This window comes from Diadema setosum, chromosome 3 (assembly GCF_964275005.1).
Source record: "Diadema setosum chromosome 3, eeDiaSeto1, whole genome shotgun sequence".
Lineage (NCBI taxonomy): Eukaryota > Metazoa > Echinodermata > Echinoidea > Diadematoida > Diadematidae > Diadema > Diadema setosum.
The window spans coordinates 13389795-13410616 of record NC_092687.1 but is presented as its reverse complement, the minus strand read 5'-3'; the positions used below and the strand labels follow the sequence as shown (position 1 = coordinate 13410616).

Sequence of the window (20822 nt, the reverse complement as noted above, 5' to 3'; positions counted from 1 at the left end):
TTATGCTACAATATCACAATGTCAATTGGGAACAACATATTAACAAAAATAGATTTGCCATTGTGTTCACTATATAATTTTGTACAACTGATTGGTAATCTAATCTGCTGTTTGGTCCACAGCAGTATCTACTGATCCTTTATGCTAGTGTGAAACAGACGCAGCTTGTTGGAAAATATGGTTTACTACGTATCTCGTAACTACCTGAAGGAACCACCCCTGGACCCATGAATGCAATACAATAAGTGGTTTATTTGCTAATAAATAAAATTCAGTGCCATCTTGCCACAGCACAGGTTCATCTGCCCCCAGGTGGTGCTTCACAATAAACAAGATCAACATCATCATAATTTTAACCAGTACTTATTTAAGAACTTTTTTTTTTTTAACCACCGAGAAACATGAAATGTCTCGCAATACACCTTGGCAATTTTGAGTTCAACGATGTTCATTATTACAACAGTGAAAGGATGACGATGTGTCTGATTATCCGTGCTAACACTGCAGAATAAATGAGTTTTATCAGGGTCAAAATATCCAGAGGACTCTTCAATATCTTTGAAAAGTACAATGTGCTATTATCGCAATTATCACACTTGGATGCATTTGATGTAGCCGAGATTATTACTGCCCATGCACTTGTTAAAGCTCTGAAACACTGCTTGCTTGGTGTTTCCCTTGCTTTTTAAGGGTGATGACCTCAGCCTGATGAAATGTGCTTAACAAATCAGCGCCTTGTTCTGTTTGCACTTTTCGTCATTGTTGACAGCGAGCTGCTCATCCTTTGCAGTGTATACCATCTCCTGACGTCAAGTTTGGCCTGTCTGCCCTCAGCTGCCATTCCCCTTGATTCACAGAAGTTATACCTATACATGATATAAGAAATATTGAATAAATAAGAAAAAGAAAATAAATATGGCAACATTGCACTCAAAAAGTCATTTTGTGCAGATCTAAAAGTGTTTTGTATAAAGGTATGATGGTGCCAACATCTTCATTTGAAAATGAGGGGAATTTCACATAACAATCAGTAAGATACTGATGAGTATTACATGTAACTTCATGCGCCAAAATTACACAATGTACCTGAATCATGAAGGCTTGTACTTCTGCCAGGACATGTAGAGCATTTTCAGTTTTCAGAGGGCTTTATGAAGAAATTTAAAGGTCCAAACTCTTTAGTAAACACAATATAAGCTATTGCTGTTCAAAACAGTCCTTTCGTTATTGGTAGATTTGTGTTACCTGGGTATGTAAATTTCATTGCATCATTTTAGCTTTACAATCTTGAATGAACTGCTGTGAAGTCTTCTTTATTCATAACTATGCCATGCTGTACATTTTCTTGTTCAGTAGGATAAAGTCACAGATGTACAGGTATCCTCAAATGAGAAGTCATATAAGAAGTTATCCTAAAACAATACAGACAGATTCCAACAAATCAATCTATGAACATTTCAAGCTGTGAGGTTCTTAACTTTTCATTCTCTCTCTATAACTAGAAATAATTGTACAATTTACAATGTTCACTTACTGTCTGTGTGCACTAGCTGGAATTCCTATGCTGGTATGAGTCTCGGCCGTGAAGAAACATGTTTTTTTTTTTTTTCCTCTTTTTCTTCCTTTGCCTGATGATAAAATAGATAAAATTGTCTTATCATGCAGTACAAAAGAGGAATGATAATTTGCAAACAATCAATGTAGGAACAAAATGGACATCTGATGTTTAGAAGCAGGCACTTTTTTTCTCAATATTACAATAATGTAAGAACATTCTTTGAACTGCTTTCATATCCTCCCCTCAGTAACAATTTAACCCTCTATACAGTCATTCAGGCGCGCCGGAAGCAGTTTTGGATGGGGGGGGGGGGGGCAAACATTGGAGGGGGCTCAAGATTAGACCATGCATATGTTACACAATATACACATATATACACACACACGCACACGCACACACATCTATTACACATATATATATATATATATATACATATATGTAAAGTGGCGTACGGTGGGTCGAAACATGGGGGAACCATAAAGTAATTTTGACGGTCTGTATGCTTGTGCGTGTGTGCGTGAGCAATAATGGGACTACAATACATTACGGAATGTGATACATTCAACAACGCAGTCATTGAGGAACATTGTAAGTTTTCCTTACACGGATTATGGAATGACGGTGTGAAACGATCGACAAATTATATACTGTCAGCAACATAAGGAGAATGGCATAACAATAAAATGCGAGCGAGCGAAGCGAGCGAGCTTGAAAATTTTGATATTCTGCAGTTCCAAAACTGGAGTTTTGTAGCTATATATTTCGTTTTGGAAATAAATGGGAGCGCATCGGGCGCAACTGCTGGCAATTATTGGCAGCAACATTAGGAGAATGGCATAACGATTCAATGCGAGCGAGCAAAGCGAGCGAGCTTGAGAATTTTGACATTTTACAGTCCAAAAACTCCCGTTTGTAGCTATATCTTTCGCTTTGGAAATTAAGGGGGGGGGGCATCGGGCGCAACTGCTGGCATTTACTGGCAGCAACGTTAGGAGAGTGGCATAACGATTCAATGCGAGCGAGCGAAGCGAGCGAGCTTGAAAATTTTGACATGTTACAGTCCAAAAACTCCCGTTTGTAGCTATATCTTTCGCTTTGGAAGTTAAGGGGGGGGGGCATCGGGCGCAACTGCTGGCAATTACTGTCAGCAACGTTAAGAGAGTGGCATAACGATTCAATGCGAACGAGTGAAGCGAGCGAGCTTGAAAAATTTGACATGTTACAGTCCAAAAACTCCCGTTTATAACTATACCTTTCGCTTTGGAAATTAAGGGGGACATCGGGCGCAACTGCTGGCAATTACTGGCAGCAACATTAGGAGAGTGGCATAACGATTTAATGCGAGCGAGCGAAGCGAGCGAGCTTGAAAATTTTGAAATTTTACAGTCCCAAAACTCCCGTTTGTAGCTATATTCTTTCGCTTTGGAAATTAAGGGGTGGGGGCATCGGGCGCAACTACTGGCAATTACTGTCAGCAACATTAGGAGAATGGCATAACGATTCAATGCGAGCGAGCTTGAAAATTTTGACATTCTAGAGTCCAACAACTGCCGTCGTAGCTATGTTTTCGCTAGAGGCGCACCGGGCTCAACTGCTTGATGCGAGCGAGCGAAGCGAGCGAGCTTGAAAATTTTGACATTTTACAGTCCAAAAGCTGCCGTTTGTAGCCATATTTTTTCCCTTTTATTCATATATATACATATTTATTTTATTTTCTTTGTTTATTCATTTATTTTTATTATTATCATTATTTTATTTATTTATTTTTTTTTTTTTTTGGGGGGGGGGGGTTTTTTTGGGGGGGGGCAAAAATGCGTTTTGCCCCCCCCCCCACTTTTTGGATTGGCGGGGGGGGGGGGGGGGGGCGGCCGCCCCCCTGCCCCCCCACTTCCGGCGCCTATGCATTCATTCACCTTGCATCTTAAAGCCAAATGATCACCAAAGTCTACAATCTTTTCACATCCTTTTCCCTTTATATTCTATTAAATTTGATCCCTCAAAAGAATTTTTTTTTTGAAGCCGAATCTATTTCTTTAGTTCAAATAAATTCGACTTAGGCACTGTTGACTGTACATCAATCCATCAGCCCCCACTCATGATTATGCAGACATGTACAAAAATCTATTTTTAAAATACTGTGTACACATGGTACATATCCTATATCCATCAGGCCCTCATGTGCCCTGCCTATTGCAAGCACTCTCCTCTCATGTTTCTTCATCCCCTCAATCAAGAGGTCACCGTGACTTGGGGCTTGAGTAGGCCTACATACAACTACACTATAGGTTGGCACACACCTTTTATCGAAAGTAGTAGAGTAGGCCTACTATGCAAACTCTGGTATCAAATTGGTAAGTGTCCATAATACCATTTGTTTTAATGCATTCTAACAAGGACTATTCGTTCTTTCCACAAAACAAAAGAGCATAAAGAAGTCAGTTTGTTGTACTCATAGATATGACTCCATCAAGTAAATCACTGGAAATCCAGGCCATTGTAGCTTTCAACGAATACCCCTTCAATCACTTGTTTTCAACAAGAGCACTGATAACTAGTTTTGCTTGGATATCCTACAGTCAGTTTGCTGATCTTATCGTACGCTTCTTGTCTGAAATGTCAGACATGGTGGCTATAGTCAGTATAGACCTACACACTGTATTACAAAACTTAAGATTTTACTGGCAATGTTTAATACACTTTAACACTACAGTACTATCATTGCATCTCTGATCACTTTCAGCTACTTGCTATGGATATGATTCAATTTCTCTTCCCTCTCTCCCCCCCCCCCCAAGAAAAACAAAACAGATGTACTTGGCCTTTGTTCATTGTGAGTCTTAGCTTTTCATTGATCTAGCAAGTGAACACTAAATTCTAAGATTTCAATTGATCCTTCAAAAAATTCAGCAAGCTTTCGTGTCGCATGGACAGTAAACCTTACGAAAAATAACTAGCCTACAGCATGATCTGTAGGGCCTATACATGTACAGGAGGGGAATGAGGCCAAGGAGGTGGGGTAGGCCTATGTATATGGTAGTAACTAACTAGGTACCGGTATGTATCAGGTAATTTTCCTTCATAGGTGTAGCCGTAGGCCTAGCAGTAGGCCTAGCAAATCACGGTACGGATCACCATGCACCAGCACTCTACCGTGGCTCCTGAATGCTGCTTGAAAGTAGCGGTTTTTGACAATGAACATTATCTTAACGTCCTTTTCACACTTTCATACTTTCAGAAGGTCTAGCTGATATTGATTTTTTTCCGATTTTCTTTTTTCTTTCAAAGCTAGCCTATACTGTACTAGACAGAGCCCTGGCAGCAGAAAAAAAGGAGCTTGCAAATGCAACAACAAAAATGCCAACACAAAGAGCTATGTGTGGGACTATGATCGATAAACTGTGTGCCCACAGAGTGTTCGAGACGGCCACAACTTTGTCAGTTCTAGGAAACACAAGTTTCTCATTTTCACGGAAATTCTTATAAGAAGTAAGTCTAAGGAACTAGCTCTTTTCAATACAAGATAAAATGAGCAAATAATGGGATCAAAGTCGACAATTTTTTCAACTTACTCTGTTTTGAATCTCCAGTGATCGCACAGCAGACCTCAACCACAGGAGAGACACGACACATTGAGCTATGGAGCATTTCTATGCATGAATTTAGTAAGTCGAGGGAACGACATACGAAAGTCGAGGGAACGACTTACGTAAGTCGAGGGAACGACTTAGTAAGTCGTGGGAACGACTTAGTAAGTCGAGGGAACGACTTAGTAAGTCGTGGGAACGACTTAGTAAGTCGAGGGAACGACTTAGTAAGTCGTGGGAACGACTTAGTAAGTCGAGGGAACGACTTAGTAAGTCGTGGGAACGACTTAGGAAAAATATTTCTTGCCATGTCCCCTTACGGGCTCCGTACTTGTTTGTCGAAGAAGAAGTTAATTTTGCCAAAAATATTACACTGGCACTGGCACCTGTAGCACTGCCAGTCAGGTGGTGCGTGTAGTAATCTTGGTGCGCGCAGACTTTTTTACGACCAACAAGGTATTGTCACAACTAAAGTGGCCATTTTTAAATAAAATTACTTCTCAAGTTTGAGACATTAACACTCCCGAACTGAACCCTAATTTTCTCCAAGTATTAATCATATAGCAAACAGAATTTTTCAAACGTTTCAAGAAAATCCTTCAGTCTTTCTTTAATTTATGCTGAATCAAGCATTTTCATGATTTTCCTTCCCCCCCCAAAAAAAAAATAAGACATATTTTTTCCTTAAAATCTCAGTGCAGTTGTCACAATAACCCCCCAAAATGACATCAACTTGTATAAAATTGTATTCCTTTTCATATGACATCAAATTTGTTGAAATCTAATGTTTCTATCAAATCTTATCGTTCAAATAACAAATTCAGTTAATATGGCGGGCATCTTGGACGCCATCTTGCTTTTGGAGGCTTTCGCGTCAAATTTTTGGAGGTAGACCAGTGGAATTTTGTTTGTTACAGTTAAAACTTGAAAATAATCTTGGTCTACTTAGTTTGTAGAGGGAGTGGAACTCGACCTCTGTTTTTAGCTTTCGTCCCCCCCCCCCCGCGCTTAAAAGTGTATGTCTGTGGCATTTTTGTATAACCATTCAATAAGCGATTGAAATCTGCTTTCTAAAAAGTGTTACATGCTTTGCCACAGGTTTACGCCCAGAGGACAAAAATCCTATCCCACCCATTGGTGACTAGCCTCCTCAATCACAAGTGGAGAAGAGTTGGACGATACTTCTTCTGGGCCTCTCTGGTGTTCTACTTGCTGTTCGTGGCCATGCTCACGGGCTATGTCCTCGTCGTTCCTCCAAGTTACTATGTGCGCTTCGCCAACGCCACCGATGGTGTGACGTGGTTCACGAACGGCGAGGAGCGCTGGGTGGGGGAATTCTCCGAGACCACGCTGTTTTTTTTCGGTTGTATTGGCGACTGGATTATACTTGGACTTGCCATCATCAATATCATTCGCGAAGTAAGCTTGTGAAAAGAATCATCATAACGTTTCCATGCTCTTACAAAGGCAAATAAATAAATATGCCTATTGGCTGGATACTGCATCGGTGCCAGCGTCTTTGATACAACTGTAGTACCACATTAAAGGAGATGGCTAGTAACTGATCAGTGGGAATGCTGGGGATGATTGTTCCAATCTTTGTGGGATTCATTGAAAAGTACATTATATATCTATTGTTGTATGAAAATTATTCGCTTCAGAACGGTCTCATATTCAAGTAATGTGCAGTTTAATGCCCCGTCACTATACAGGCATGCTAACCTGGAAACATTAAACTGCACATTACTTGAATGTGAGACCATTCTGAAGCAATAACACAATACACAATAATAGATATATAATGTACTCTTCAATGAATTCCACAAGGATTGGAACAATCATCTCCCAGCATTCCTACTGATCAGTTACTAGACATCCCCTTTTAAAAACAAGACATCACCTCGCATAAAAAAAAATAATGAAAAAAAAAACGGTTTAATTGTTAGTCGCTGAACAGTAACCAGTGATGCATAATTGTTGGGATAATTGTGATACAGATTTCTTGCATAAACAACGCAGCAATGGCAGCATTTGTTTAAAAGTTTTTTGACGACCTTGTAAGATTAACTCATTCTGTCTCAGTAGAGCTATATTACAGTCAGATGATGTTGATATTTCGAAGTCTTGGTCTTTAAAGGGTTTTTTTTTTGCAGAATGCGATGACGTTTGGTGTCCAGTACTGATAAATTTTATAGTTTTCAATCTACGAAATATGAACATGATATGACTGTTCATTACATCTTCTCACTTCAGACATTTATTGGCGGAGTTTACGACAAATTAACACTAGTACTGCTCATTTCTTTATTTCGGATCGTTTTAAAATGCACTTGAAACTTTGAATCAGTGCAGGAGAATATGTTTCCGGTCTTTCAATTGTAATTTTTATTTTTTATTTATTTATTTATTTATTATTATTTTTTTTTTTTGGGGGGGGTGGGATCAAATCATTTATTTCTCTCTCCCTTTTCATTCCTTAAACAGCTTTTCCAGTTGTTCCTTCGACGCATGTCGTATTTTGGTTTTGGCAATCTGATAGAGTGGTCCCTCTACATTCTTGCCATTTTACTCGTTCTCCCTCTGAGCCGGATTGAATACTACAACGGAATAAGCATACGATTGGTAAGGGGGTTCCCCAGGCCGTATCCATTCCATTTTTTTTTTTTTTTTTGGGGGGGGGGGCAGAACAGAGAAGTAGATGGCATTTTAACATCACAAAATTTGTCTTTCAATACAGATCCCATAATCAAGAGACTTATAGTTATCTGGAGTGTTCGGCTTCGTCAGGGTTTTCATGTTACACATCCAACAACGCATATTGTAGCGACTGAAACATACAGAACAACCGAACTTTAAAAACATTTCATAGTGTGTCTGTTCTTCTGTGCAAAGTAAAGGAATGATATCACGCGTAACCTAGCTTGTCCGATATCCTTAATTTTATCTAGGATCAAAAATTCGTCCTCTAGCGATAGGTTGAAAGAGCTTCACGTGATTATAGGTATTTTAAGCTATGTCAGAGTGTTGGCATGTTTAACTCACCATGATGTACTATAATGCAAAATGACGTCACTCCTACATGTATGACGGCATCTACAAATAATATACTATTTGAAAATGATGTCACAAAGCAGTTCTTAAATTGTGCATGGCTTTGCACCGTCATTTAGTGAAATGCAACATTTCTTACCAAAAATATTGTGACGTCAAAAAACAATAACATTGTGCGCGGCTTCTTTGGGTTCCCTCACAACATCTCATCCATCACACAACTTTGCCCCTCGCATTTTCTCCATTTTCCCTGTCTTTGGTTAACTTTTTTGCTTCAAAATATAAGACAAATATGCTTTGCCTACATTCGAGTTAGTGGTGAAACTATAAAGGATCGGTGCTTCGAAAATACCTATTCACGTCAGGGCTAATCCACTCCATGAAAAACTCCTAATTGGAGTTACCTCTGCATAGTTAAACCAGAAACTCTCAAGGAAAAATATGATAATTGTATTCTGATTTCCAACCTTGACATTGAAGGTCTGGCAATGGCAGTGTGGGGCGGTTGCCGTTTTCCTTGCTTGGATCAACCTCATTCTTTTCATACGGCGGTTCTCGGCACTCGGAATCTACGTGATCATGTTCATAGGTGGGAAAAAGAAACTCAATCGGGTACATTATGACTCATTTTGAAGATGCATGTTGGCACACTCGTCTCGGTAGTCTGTAAGGCTAGTAATAGTGTGTGCGCGATATCTCTGCAGTCACACCATTTTAATCAGTCTACGATGAAATCGACCTGAAGAGGCATCTTGGCTTGCAAGGAAAAAGTCTCACATATTGGGGTCTTGTGCAGGTACATATTTGTCTCAATGTGAATATATATATATATATATATATATATGTATATGTATATATGTGACCCTGCACCTCAAAACAAACAAAAAGTCGCCAGGCATGAATTTTTAGTAAAGACCATTTTCTGAAAGAGCAGACTTTGAGCTTTAGAATGATGTATAACTCGAATCAAATGGACTCTCCTAACCTATCTAAATATTGGAAAGAAAGCACAAACTCAGGAAAAGTGTGAACTGAGAAAAGAGGCTCTGAAGTACAGTGTCTATTCAAGCGCTAAATCTTTGCCAAACCGTGCTGGCTGTGCGATGAATGAGACAAAAAACAGGAAGTAAACCACCAGAGTAACAACAATGAAGGGATTATCAGATTAGACTAAGATTAAGCATGCCTCATTAACACATTCTGTCCATAAGTAATGCCAACTTTCAAAGCAGTAGCACTGTCCTTTCAAAAGTTATTAGAGTTGAAAGTGAAGAGTATGGACAAGGTTTTTCAGACATGAAAGAGGGATTCCAAAGACACACCTAATCACACTATTCTACCAAAATTGTTCGAGATAAACTGCTAAAAAAAACACACTTTCCTGCCCGTATTATGATACCAAATTTTAGCATAATGTAAAAGAAGACCCGCTCTTTCAGAAAATATGAAAAAGTCAAGTTTGGCTAGGTTGACCCATTTCACTTATTTTCAGTCCTCACGCAAAATCAGTGTGTGCAACTTTATGTTCGTTTTGAGGTGCACGGTCAAATATGTATATGTATATGTATATATATATATATGTAGAGTTTGTTCGCAAAAACCGATAAGTCCATTTTGGAAGATTTTCAAGTACGGTCTCTGTCATAAAGTACAAAATAATACCTTTTAAATGATATATCGGTCACCACATATAAAGGTATATTTTTAAAGTTATGGTCAAAAGAAGCAAATGTTTGCTTATTATTCTCTTTATTTTTCTTGACCTTTAAACGCAAATATCTCCATTTGGCAAATATGGACTTATCGGTTTTTGCGAACAAACTCTTCTTATATATATATATATATATATATATATATATATATATATATATATATATATATATATATATATATATATATATATATAAATATATATATATATATATACATATATTGAAACAAAGAAAGGGTAAAACTGACAAGAAACAAATGGTAAATAGTGAAAACTTTGAACTGAAAAAAAGAAAATGGGTTTTGTGCAAAAAAGGCTACTCAATATTCCGATGGAAACCCATTTTCTTTGCTCAAAGTTTTTATTTTATAATTATATATATATATACGTGTTTATACCTATTTGGTAATACGTACTCATTAATCTATTCATACATTCTATGTACACAGTTGCATGTATCAACATTCCCATTAAAAGGTACATGCTTCTACGTCAGGGATTAATCATTCACAATACATCAGTGTAGAACCGTGTGTGTGTGTGTGTGTGTGTGTGTGTGCGTGTGTGTGTGTGTGTGTCTGTGTGTGTGTGTCTGTGTATGCATGGATTTACCCATGGTGAAAAAACGAGGATATACACACGAATTTAACATTTAAACACCCATCGAACCGAGGACGTGCTTGGTTTCCAGACCACTCCAGACGGTCTGCTTTTGCATGTATGAGTACATGTTCGTAGGTTTCGATTAACATTACTGTAATAAGTCCTCGGCAGTATGGTAATATGCGAATGAGTCCTCGGTTGACAAGATTCCTATATACTTACACACAGGTCCTCTGTTATGTGGTAAAATTCTTGTTTGTTAAACATGTCCTCGATTTCCACCATAGTCGCGTACTTGTTCGTGTGTTTGTGTGTGTGTGTGTGTGTGTGTGTGTGTGTGTATGTGTGTGTATGTGGAATTTATGTTTCACTACGAAATATGTTGAAGTGTTTTATGAAGTATTTAAACTTTTTGGTTTCATCTGAGGTATGAAAAAGATGGCAATAAGAAGTGCTGAGCCAAGAGAACATTTTTTTTTTTTTTTTACCTATAATGCGAGCCTCAGACCAGCTTTAGGCAATGTTCCGTTTCCAGTCTATCATAATGTCTTACAGATAATCAATAATATATATATATATATATATATATATATATATATATATATGTTTTTTTTTTTCCTTTAGACATTGTCCGTACCTTCATGAGGTTCGTTCTGGTGCTAATTCTCTTCATCGTGGCTTTCGCCCTCGCCTTTTACACCCTTCTCATGAACCAGGTAACCAATGAGAGATATTATCCAAGCGATAAACAACGCTCGAAATGATTTCTATACTATGTTTCTCGTATGCCATGCTTGATCACCTTTCATAATCATATACACGGACATGTGGGTGTATACATTTTCAGAGAGAAAAAAAAAACAGTTACTTTGCTTTACCAATTTCTTGTTAGTGTTCATTGCATTTATCAAACTATCTTCCCCACAGGATCCATATAAGCATCTGTTCAGAACAGAATTATATACACATGCTACAGTATTTTTTTTTTTCTCACCCGATGTAGGAACCATTCCACCGGATCGAATTTTCTTTCGCCAAGATCTTCGTCATGATGATTGGCGAGCTGGATTTCAGTGACATCTTCCATAGTCAGAACTACCTAAACACTGAAAACACTCCAGCGGATGGCGAGGAAGACTACTTCTTGTCTTCCGTCTTTAATCAAGGCATCACCTACAGCTTTTTCACACTCTTCCTCGTTGTCATGTCAATCCTCATCATGAATCTGCTGGTAAGTTTGGAGAAAAATGATTTTGCTGCACGGAAACGGCAAACGGCATCAATATTACGTGTTCATTTATAGTCAAACTCTGAACTAACTGGTCAAACATATGTAATACATAAACATAACATTGAATTTACATACTACAGCACATCAACGTTCAGTTTTTAACCTCTTTAGTGACAGGACTCCCCCCCCCCTTTTTTTTTCTTTTAACAAGGAGTCCTGTATTTGCTAATACCCGACGTTCTGTAATACCCATTGCGGAACTACACAAGAGAGCAATAGTGGGTGAAACGTCTTGTCAAAAGATGTTTGATAAGCGCTTGGCAGGTCCTGGATTCTAACCACTGATCTAATTTTTAAGGCTCTATATCCTTATCCACTTGACCATGTAGGTATGTCTGTAGATGAATAGATGGCTAGATGGACAGATAAGTAGATAGGCCCTACTGAAATCACCCAGGACGGAGAGTTGGCTCAGTCGGTAGCAGTCGGCTGCACGTCTGCCTCGCGATCCAAAGGACCCGGGTTCAAACCCAAGTCTTGACTTTGCAATGTTGTGTGTAATCATATCGTCCCCTCTAGTTAGAAGAAAAAAAAAACAGTCTGTCTCTCGGATAGGACATAAAATGGAGGTCCCATGTGTGAGAGAGTCACAACTCATGCATGTAAAAGATCTCGCTTCATTCATTCATCGCAAAGAGCAGGGTATTTAATCCGGTGAAGTGGTCCCACCTCACATCCAGCTGGACCCCACGGAAGACCAGCTTAGCGTAGCTGAATATAGACTATCCAGCCATCTTCTCAGATAGAAATAATCAAACAAACGAACAAAAGCTGGATTGGCGAGTAAATTCAAACTTTTTGGTTAAAACTAGCCCTGTATCAGCTCCACACTGCTCCCCTATCATGTTTTCAAGACAACTGATATGACGGGTTGCGGTGTAGTTCGAGGTATCATTATAACACTTTTTTTATAGTTTTAGATATAGCATGTATAATGTTTATGTTCGCGGTCTCTCAGGTCGGCTTGGCGGTAGATGATATTCATGCTATCCAAGAGAAAGCCAAGTTACATCGTCTTGCGATGCAGGTAAGTATACCCACTTCCTTTGAAAAGTTGCTCTTCTTTTTTTTTTAATCTCAAACTTGAATAGGCGCTATAATTTAACTATAATAATTACGCCAAGAGGCCAGTGTCAACTTTCGAATGTGCTGCATTTTGTTGTTGTTGCTTTTTCTTAGATGAAAGGATATATCTTGAGCCATTTTCACATTGTGGGTCCAAATGTGATGGCAACAGGATGCATATGTACGCCACTTTGGCATAACGAACAGAAGGGATTTATAATATAATTCCCTTCTGTTGGTTATGACAAAGTGGCGTTCCTGCACTGTCCTACAGATGCACCATTTTGCCAAAAATGCGGCACTTGTCATATTGGCCGAAAAGAATATTCATTTCAAATGAATCTAATCGTAATGATGAGTAATTTGAAAAACCAAGAAATTTAAAAGAAAAAGAAGGAAAATACACTGTAATCATTGAAATATAGAGTTAACCTGAAACAGATTTCCATCATCAGATTGTTATTTCTGCTTAATTGCAAAAGCCAAAAGGTCATTATACCCCTCTTACAAATTTCATGATTATGTGACATGACTAAAACTTGATTTGAGGCTATACGGTAGAGCTTCTGAGATTATTGGCATTTTCGTCAAAAGGTGAAATTGGTGATGGAAGTCCAGCAAGCTCTCCCAATCTTTATTTGGCGGTCGGCTGTCATCCGGCGCAAACGTGTCTACGTGAATCGAGCACGCTTTGCTTGGTTCAAGAAGTGGTACCGCGCCTTCACCGGGGAAAAGCATGTGTTACGTCAGGCTTCCAAGATCTGCATCAAGAACCAAACACAAGTGAGTATAGAGATGGACTGTTAATACTGTCATTGGTTAATTGGCTTTATGTTAAAAGAAAAACAGGCCCAGACGATTGCAAAGGAAGTATCCCAGAATAATTACACCAATTTGTATTGAAAGAGTTAATAATATGTGACCGTGCACCACAAAACAAACAAAAAGTCGCACCCCTTGTATTTTAAGTGAGGACTCAAAAGAGGTGAAATGGTTCAACCAAGTCAATTTTCAGTTTTTCATATTTTCTGAAAGAGCTATCCTTCTTCCACATTATTGTTCAGTTTGGTATCTTAACACTGATGTGAAAGTGTATTTTTAGCAATTTTTCCACAACGCTTTTTTTTTGGGGGGGGGGGGAAGAATAGAATGATCAGGTAGAGGGCGCTTTTCATGTCTTGAAATCCTTTGCAAACTCTTCACTTTCAAGTCTAATAACTTTTGAAAGGATAACACTACTGCTTTGAAAGTTAGCATCAATTATGGGCAGAATGTGGTAATAAAACATGCTTAATTTCAGCTTAATCTAATAATCTCATCATTGTTGTTGCTCCGGTGGTTTACATCCTGTGTTTTGTCCCTTTCATGGAACAGCTAGCACGGCTCGTTAATCTTAAAGATTGCGCTTGTATAGACTATGTACTTCAGAGCTTCTTTGATCAGTTCACACTTTTCCAGAGTGTGTACTTTCTTTCCAGTATTTAGGTAGGTTAGGGGAGCCCATGTGAATTGAGCTATACATAATTCTAAACTTAACTGAAAATTCATGTCTGGCGACTTTTTGTTGGTTTTGTGATACAGAGTCACATATGAAGGGTTTGTTTGCGAAAACCGATAAGTCCATATTTGCCAAATGGGGATATTTGCAATTGAAGATCAAGAAAAAAAAATAGTAAGATTTTTTTTTTTTGCTTCTTTTGACCATAACTCAAATGTACCTTTATATGGACTGACTAATATATGAAGAGTTTGTTCGCAAAAACCGATAAGTCCATTTTTGAAGATTTTGAAGTACGATCTCTGTCATAAAGTACAAAGTAATACCTTTTAAATGATATATTGGTCACTACATATAAAGGCACATTTTTGAAGTTATGGTAAAAAAAGCAACACATTTCTTATTATTCTCTTTATTTTGCTTGACCTTTAATCGAAAATATCGCCATTTGGCAAATATGGACTTATCGGTTTCTGCGAACAAACTCTTCATATCATTTAAGAGGTATTATTTTGTAGTTTAAGACTTCAAAAACTGCAAAAATGGTCTTATCGGTTTTTGCTAACAAACTCTTCGTATACACAATATATATATATATATATATATATATATATATATATATTATATATATGAAGGGTGTGTTTGCAAAAACCGATAAGTCCATTTTTGAAGATTTTGAAGTACGATCTTTGTCATAAAGTACAAAATAATACCTTTTAAATGATATATTGATCACTTCATATAAAGGTATATTTTTTAAGTTATGGTCAAAAGAAGCAAAAAAAAAATCTTATTATTATCTTTATTTTTCTTGACCTTTAATCGCAAATATCTTCATTTGGCAAATATGGACTTATCGGTTTTTGCAAACAAACTCTTCATATATATATATATATATATATATATATATGAGGGGGGGGGGCTAGAATAATCTTATGCTGACTGATATTTACACCTAATAAATATGTATATTTAATTTTCGACAATAATACTTTCTTGAGAAATCTCTCAAGTTTTAGCATTCCAGGTTTTTAGTTATTGTTGTTGTTGTCGAGTTATGATGCATTTCTTCATTATTAGCATGGCATAATTTGATCTAACGTTATTCGTTGAAATCGAATCACTGGAGTGTAAACACTAATAAAATGTATCTTACAGCAATATTTTAGAATTTACTTTTATAGTATACGTTGCAGATACATAAGAGGAATTCAGAGAAATTAAGAAATTCAAACCGTTGATTCAAAATCAACTTTTGGTTTCAAATGTTAAAAAGGTCACAGGAACATTGTGAAGAAGTGGAAAACACGGGCGTCTCAATACGTCATTCATGCATTATCTTCATTTACATACAGTAAGTTTGGAATATGCAAGGAGTGCTTGAAATCTTCCATAACAGCTCAGAATACAGAACAAATGGTATATAGTGATTGTGGGACTCTAAACACTATCGTCACAATCATATTTTTTTCATCTAGGGCAACGTCATGCGTGAAACGGTTACGAGTGGTCAGCTCTTCACTAATCTGAAATATCGTCTGAAGCAAATCGATAGCAAAGTAGAAACCATTGGCGGTAGTGTGAACGATGAGATGGCAAAGCAGGCTAGCAGGCTAGAAGAGCTTTTCAACATGCAATCGGAACAAAAGAGTTTGAAGGATCGATTTGATCGGATGGAGAAGAAGATAGACGTATTGCTTGAACATAGTGGGTTTAAGTTAGACGAAGAATCGTAAGATCGATCTAAATTGACTCGATCACTGTGTCCAACTTAACGAGTTCCCATTACTATGTGCATGCTCTTATGTGTAAGAGGAAGGTGTTGAAAACTGTTTTTAATAAAAAGTTGATTTTGCGAATATATTTAATTTGATAGATATATGGAGAAAGGAAAATCTGAAAATACAACTATTAGCGTTCAGACTAAAAAAAGGCCTGTTATTCAAAGCTACACTGAAAAAGTGTGGAATTATAACGTCAATGCCGCCATTCTAGTTTTGTTTGCTACAGGTTAAATAGTTGGAATATACGTTTTGTTATGGTGAGTCATATTGGAAATTCAAAAACAGTTTATGTATAGAGAGAGAATTTGTTGAAAATTTTAGTACTGAAATAATTACATGAGTTATTCTGAAGAAAAAGCACGATTAAGAAGAAGTAGAATAGAGAAATTAGAAAGGGAAATTGAATAATTCATGATTATTCTCGACAAGGTCTGAGAGTTTGTTGTAGGGCCGAATTGTTTGAGGAAGGAGAAACAAAAACTCAATATTCTGAACAATTGACGAGTTTGTTTGCAAAAACCGATAAGTCCATTTGTGAAGATTTTGAATTACGGTCTCTGTCATAAAGTACAAAATAATACCTTTTAAAGATAAAATGGAGTTCCTGTTAAGGTGCATTAACACCGAGTGAAACCATGATTCAAAGTATCTGGATATAACTGCTAGTCAGTATGATGCTTAGGGAGCATTATAACTCATGTTTGATTACTAGAACGTCAATTTAGATGAGAACTGCAGTAGTGACTCTCGCAAAATAACGGCTCGTTTAAACGGAAGGATTTGGTCTCGAGCGCATGATTCACAACGCCCCCTTGCGGTCCCGAGAAGAAAGTCGGTTTTCGGATACTACTGATACTATACTACTATACAGAACTCTTGCGAGAGTTCTGTGATATACTACTGAAGTGTACTGTACACAAGCGCGACCGCATCCCAGAGGTTACGATCCGCGGTCCGTTTATAGCAGAGCAAGCTGTCGACAACTGCGTACATTGTGTGTATAGCCACTGTGTGCGTTTTATGTCCGACGTCCAGTAGTGTACGATCGAACGATACCCCTGTGCGGTGTATGTTGTGTGTACGTATCATGGGGGCATGGATGTGTTGATACGGCAATGAATACATCGTACTAAATTTTGTTTCGTTTTTTTTTGAATCTCAGAAAAATAGTATGTCCAAACCTATTTGGTATGTCCAGCTGATTAATCAGAAGCTATGAGCTACAGAACAAAGATCCTGGAATTAGGAAATATACAACTATGCCTAATTGTTTCTTTATACGACGAAATGAGGGCCTGAATATTTTTGATGGTTTAACAATCTCCAGCAACATTAGCAAAGTATCTTATTCCCCCATCTTAACCTATAGACTTGGTTATAAATACCTTAACATCACACAAAGGAAAAGGCAGAATGCCTACCCTCTCAATGTTCATTGTTTTTGTTCTTGAACTGTTCACACATACATACTTGATTTGTTTTGCTCTCCATTTGTAACAGTGACGTGTAAACCAAATGATGTTCGAGGTCACAGCACTGGCTGTTGACCCATGTGTATATGAAGAAAATCTCTATTGTTATATCTTTATTAATCCTGTATGTACCATTAATGCCGGAGCTCTTGTTATTGCAGTTCTGGTACATTTCGATACCAGCATCATCAAGTTGGCGCACTGTCACGGACTATACCATGATCGAATCAAAGTAATGTGTTGTCACCCCATAGTGACTATATATACATTCCCATTTTTTCCCCTCATTAAATATCCATGTTCTGCCTCCTGGCAGCTATAGCAGTCCGAGATGAGACTGTTTTATTTGTTTATGCTGAAATCACATGGTGACGCCAGTATCGGTTATAATATAATAAGTAAAGCATTCTCCCCTCTCATAAGCCTAGCCCGTATACATTTTTATTATTATTATTATGCATCTTTTTATTTGTTTATGCATCGTTTTATTTGTTTATGCTGAAATCACATGGTGGCGCCAGTGTCGGTTATAATATAATAAGTAAAGCACTCTCCCCTCTCTTAAGCCTAGCCCGTATACAATATTATTATTATTATTATGCATCTTCCAAAAGACGTCTAACTCAGAAAGTTTCATTTCTTCTGGTATAAACTTTCATGTGTTGGCGTGATATCTGACCCCTGACAAGGGCACTGCTCCTTTCTCTTCTATCCAGAGGTGGAAGAACTGTCTTTAATGTCACGTAATTTTGGGTCGAATTTTGGAAAGTAAATTGTCCGATTGATATGAATTTTGTCCTTTTGACATTTTGCTCACCTTTTGTAAACTAAAATTACGTCTGCATTTTTAGTCAGGCACCTGATGTATTTGTGATATGCGTATACAACCTTGTACTTAGAAATGCGTATGAAGATTTTTTTTTTTTTCGTTGAAATTTATAGCATTGCGTTTTATCTTAAGTATACGGGTTGAAGTATACGGGTTGAAGTGGAAAAAAAAATGTATACTAGTATATATTTTGTATATTCATAATGATATCTGCTTTTGTATTCAAAGTAATGTTCAATATCCGAGTGTGTTCTTCCCTTTTGGTTGCCACCAATCATGTTTACCTGACACCTTATTCATGCTAGACGCAATCACACAATTATGGTTTGCACCTGAGACAAACGTTGGTCACGGTTGCTTAGAAAACTAACAGAGAACGTAAAATATTTACAGTACGTTGGTGAATTGTGCACATATTCATGTCACATAAATTCCCATTTTTTTTCACTTTTGTGCAAGTGCTACAGCTGTATGCTATAAAACAGTTAATTTCTAATATTTGAAGTTTTTTTACTTTAAATATTTTGACTACACTAAATCTCCACCATTTACTGTCTGCATGATCAGACCTCGCTCTCCTATTAATGTATACATGTATTTTTGTTAATATATGGACTGAAAACGGTTTTTCGCATAACTGAAGTTACTATCGTATGCCTACAAGAATACTTTATGAATGAATATGCGAACGCATGGAAACGTTTTAATTTTGGATGTTTTTTTATAATGAATGCTTGAATAATGGGTATATATTTGATAAAAGTGTGGTTTGACTTATTCCTAAACACAAATTTTGTGTTTTTCCTAAACACAAATTTTGGTCAACTTATTGCCGTTCTCACTTTCTTAATTTCTATTCCATTTCCTTATCTCCTCCTTGAAAAGTATTTCCTTCTGTAAAGCCCCTTTAAGAAAGGGAGCTCACCATCGTCAGATGCTGAATAAGCATTTGCTTGGTAATAACATGAAGCTATTCTCTGGCCGACGTGCTTCACTCCTTTTGTTCTTGTGCATTCTATCGGGGGGAAGGCCTACTGAGACATTAGCCACGTTCTACATGTTGTATATTCATTGTTTCTTATATCTTTTCATTTTTGACACTCTCTGCACCTCACTTCTCGTTAACAGCCAACCAGCCTTGTTCAACAATTCGTATGCATACAAAGAACGCGTACCTTTCACAGTCACGCATGGTCGCTACCCACTATCCTCTACATTCGCTTTTATCCCGCAGTATCGCGTTAAGTTCCTGTCATGTCAGTTTCTCTGTTGTGCCAACGTTAGCCATGGTTGCCCTCTTGCAGCAATGGCTCGGATAACACCTAGTCAGAATTGCCCTTATTCAGAATGAATGACAGGATAGAAGATGTACCTTTTCACTCTATGTTAGATGATGATTTTTTTGATTTATTTAGACCTGTTACGCCGGAATTTGATTTTCTAGATAAAGAAGAAGCTTTTAATACACGCTCATATCCTTTTGATGAACTAGTTGCGGACAATCTTAATTCTGCAGCGGAAGAAATGCAGTATGATTTTAACGATCTGACTCAAGCTCCATTGTGTAATTATGTCACCTTGAATCAATTCAATGACATTAGAAAGGGTTTTGTGAAAGATACATTTTCATTGGTACATTTAAATATAAGAAGTATGAATAAGCATTTTGAAGAATTGCAGTTATTGTTGGATAACCCAGATAAATTTTTATTTTCAGTGATAGGACTCACTGAAACGTGGTTGTCCTCATGTCCAAAACAATCTTTTACACTTGAAGGGTATAATATTTTTGCAAATAATAGATCTGATCGCTCTGGTGGTGGAGTCGCTTTATATGTTCTACGCTGCCTTGAATGCACTGTCCTTGATGAGCTTAGCACAATGAATGACATTGTTGAGTCCCTTTTCATTGAGATTACTGTTCCCGGTAATAAAAACATTGTAATAGGTATTATTTACAGACCTCCAAATTCCAACAACAGAGACTTTTTATCATATCTCACCGAGGTGCTTACAAACCCTTTATTTATAAACTCAAACTCTTTTATATTCGGTGATTTCAATATTGACTTGTTAAAGCATACAACGGACAACATCTCGGGAGAATTTCTTGAGACATTCCTGTCCTTTTCTTTCTTACCTCTTATTTCGAAACCGACACGCGTTTCACGTCAGTCAGCCACTTTAATTGACAATATTTTTAGTAATGTTTTAACCCTTTCAAAGTCGTCGATAATTTTATCAGATATCACTGATCATTTTCCAATAATGACGCACCTTAAATTTAGCCATATTAGTAATACTTCACCCCAGCGATATTTGAGGCGTAAAGTAACCCAAGAAAATTTGTCTTCTTTTTGCGCTTCCTTGGATAAT

General features: G+C 37.4%; 1 protein-coding gene across 1 annotated transcript in view; it reads left to right on the top strand.

Moving 5' to 3' along the window:
- The window catches only part of LOC140246558 (uncharacterized), a 144840-nt gene extending 128743 nt beyond the window's left edge, over positions 1-16097 (top strand). Inside the window, exons 17-24 of the mRNA XM_072325901.1 lie at positions 6241-6561; positions 7627-7764; positions 8674-8782; positions 11132-11223; positions 11511-11738; positions 12757-12825; positions 13458-13646; positions 15840-16097. Of these exons, the coding sequence (XP_072182002.1) occupies positions 6241-6561; positions 7627-7764; positions 8674-8782; positions 11132-11223; positions 11511-11738; positions 12757-12825; positions 13458-13646; positions 15840-16097 (1404 nt within the window). The remainder of the gene's footprint in view (positions 1-6240; positions 6562-7626; positions 7765-8673; positions 8783-11131; positions 11224-11510; positions 11739-12756; positions 12826-13457; positions 13647-15839) is intronic.
- Positions 16098-20822: the final 4725 nt, after the last annotated feature.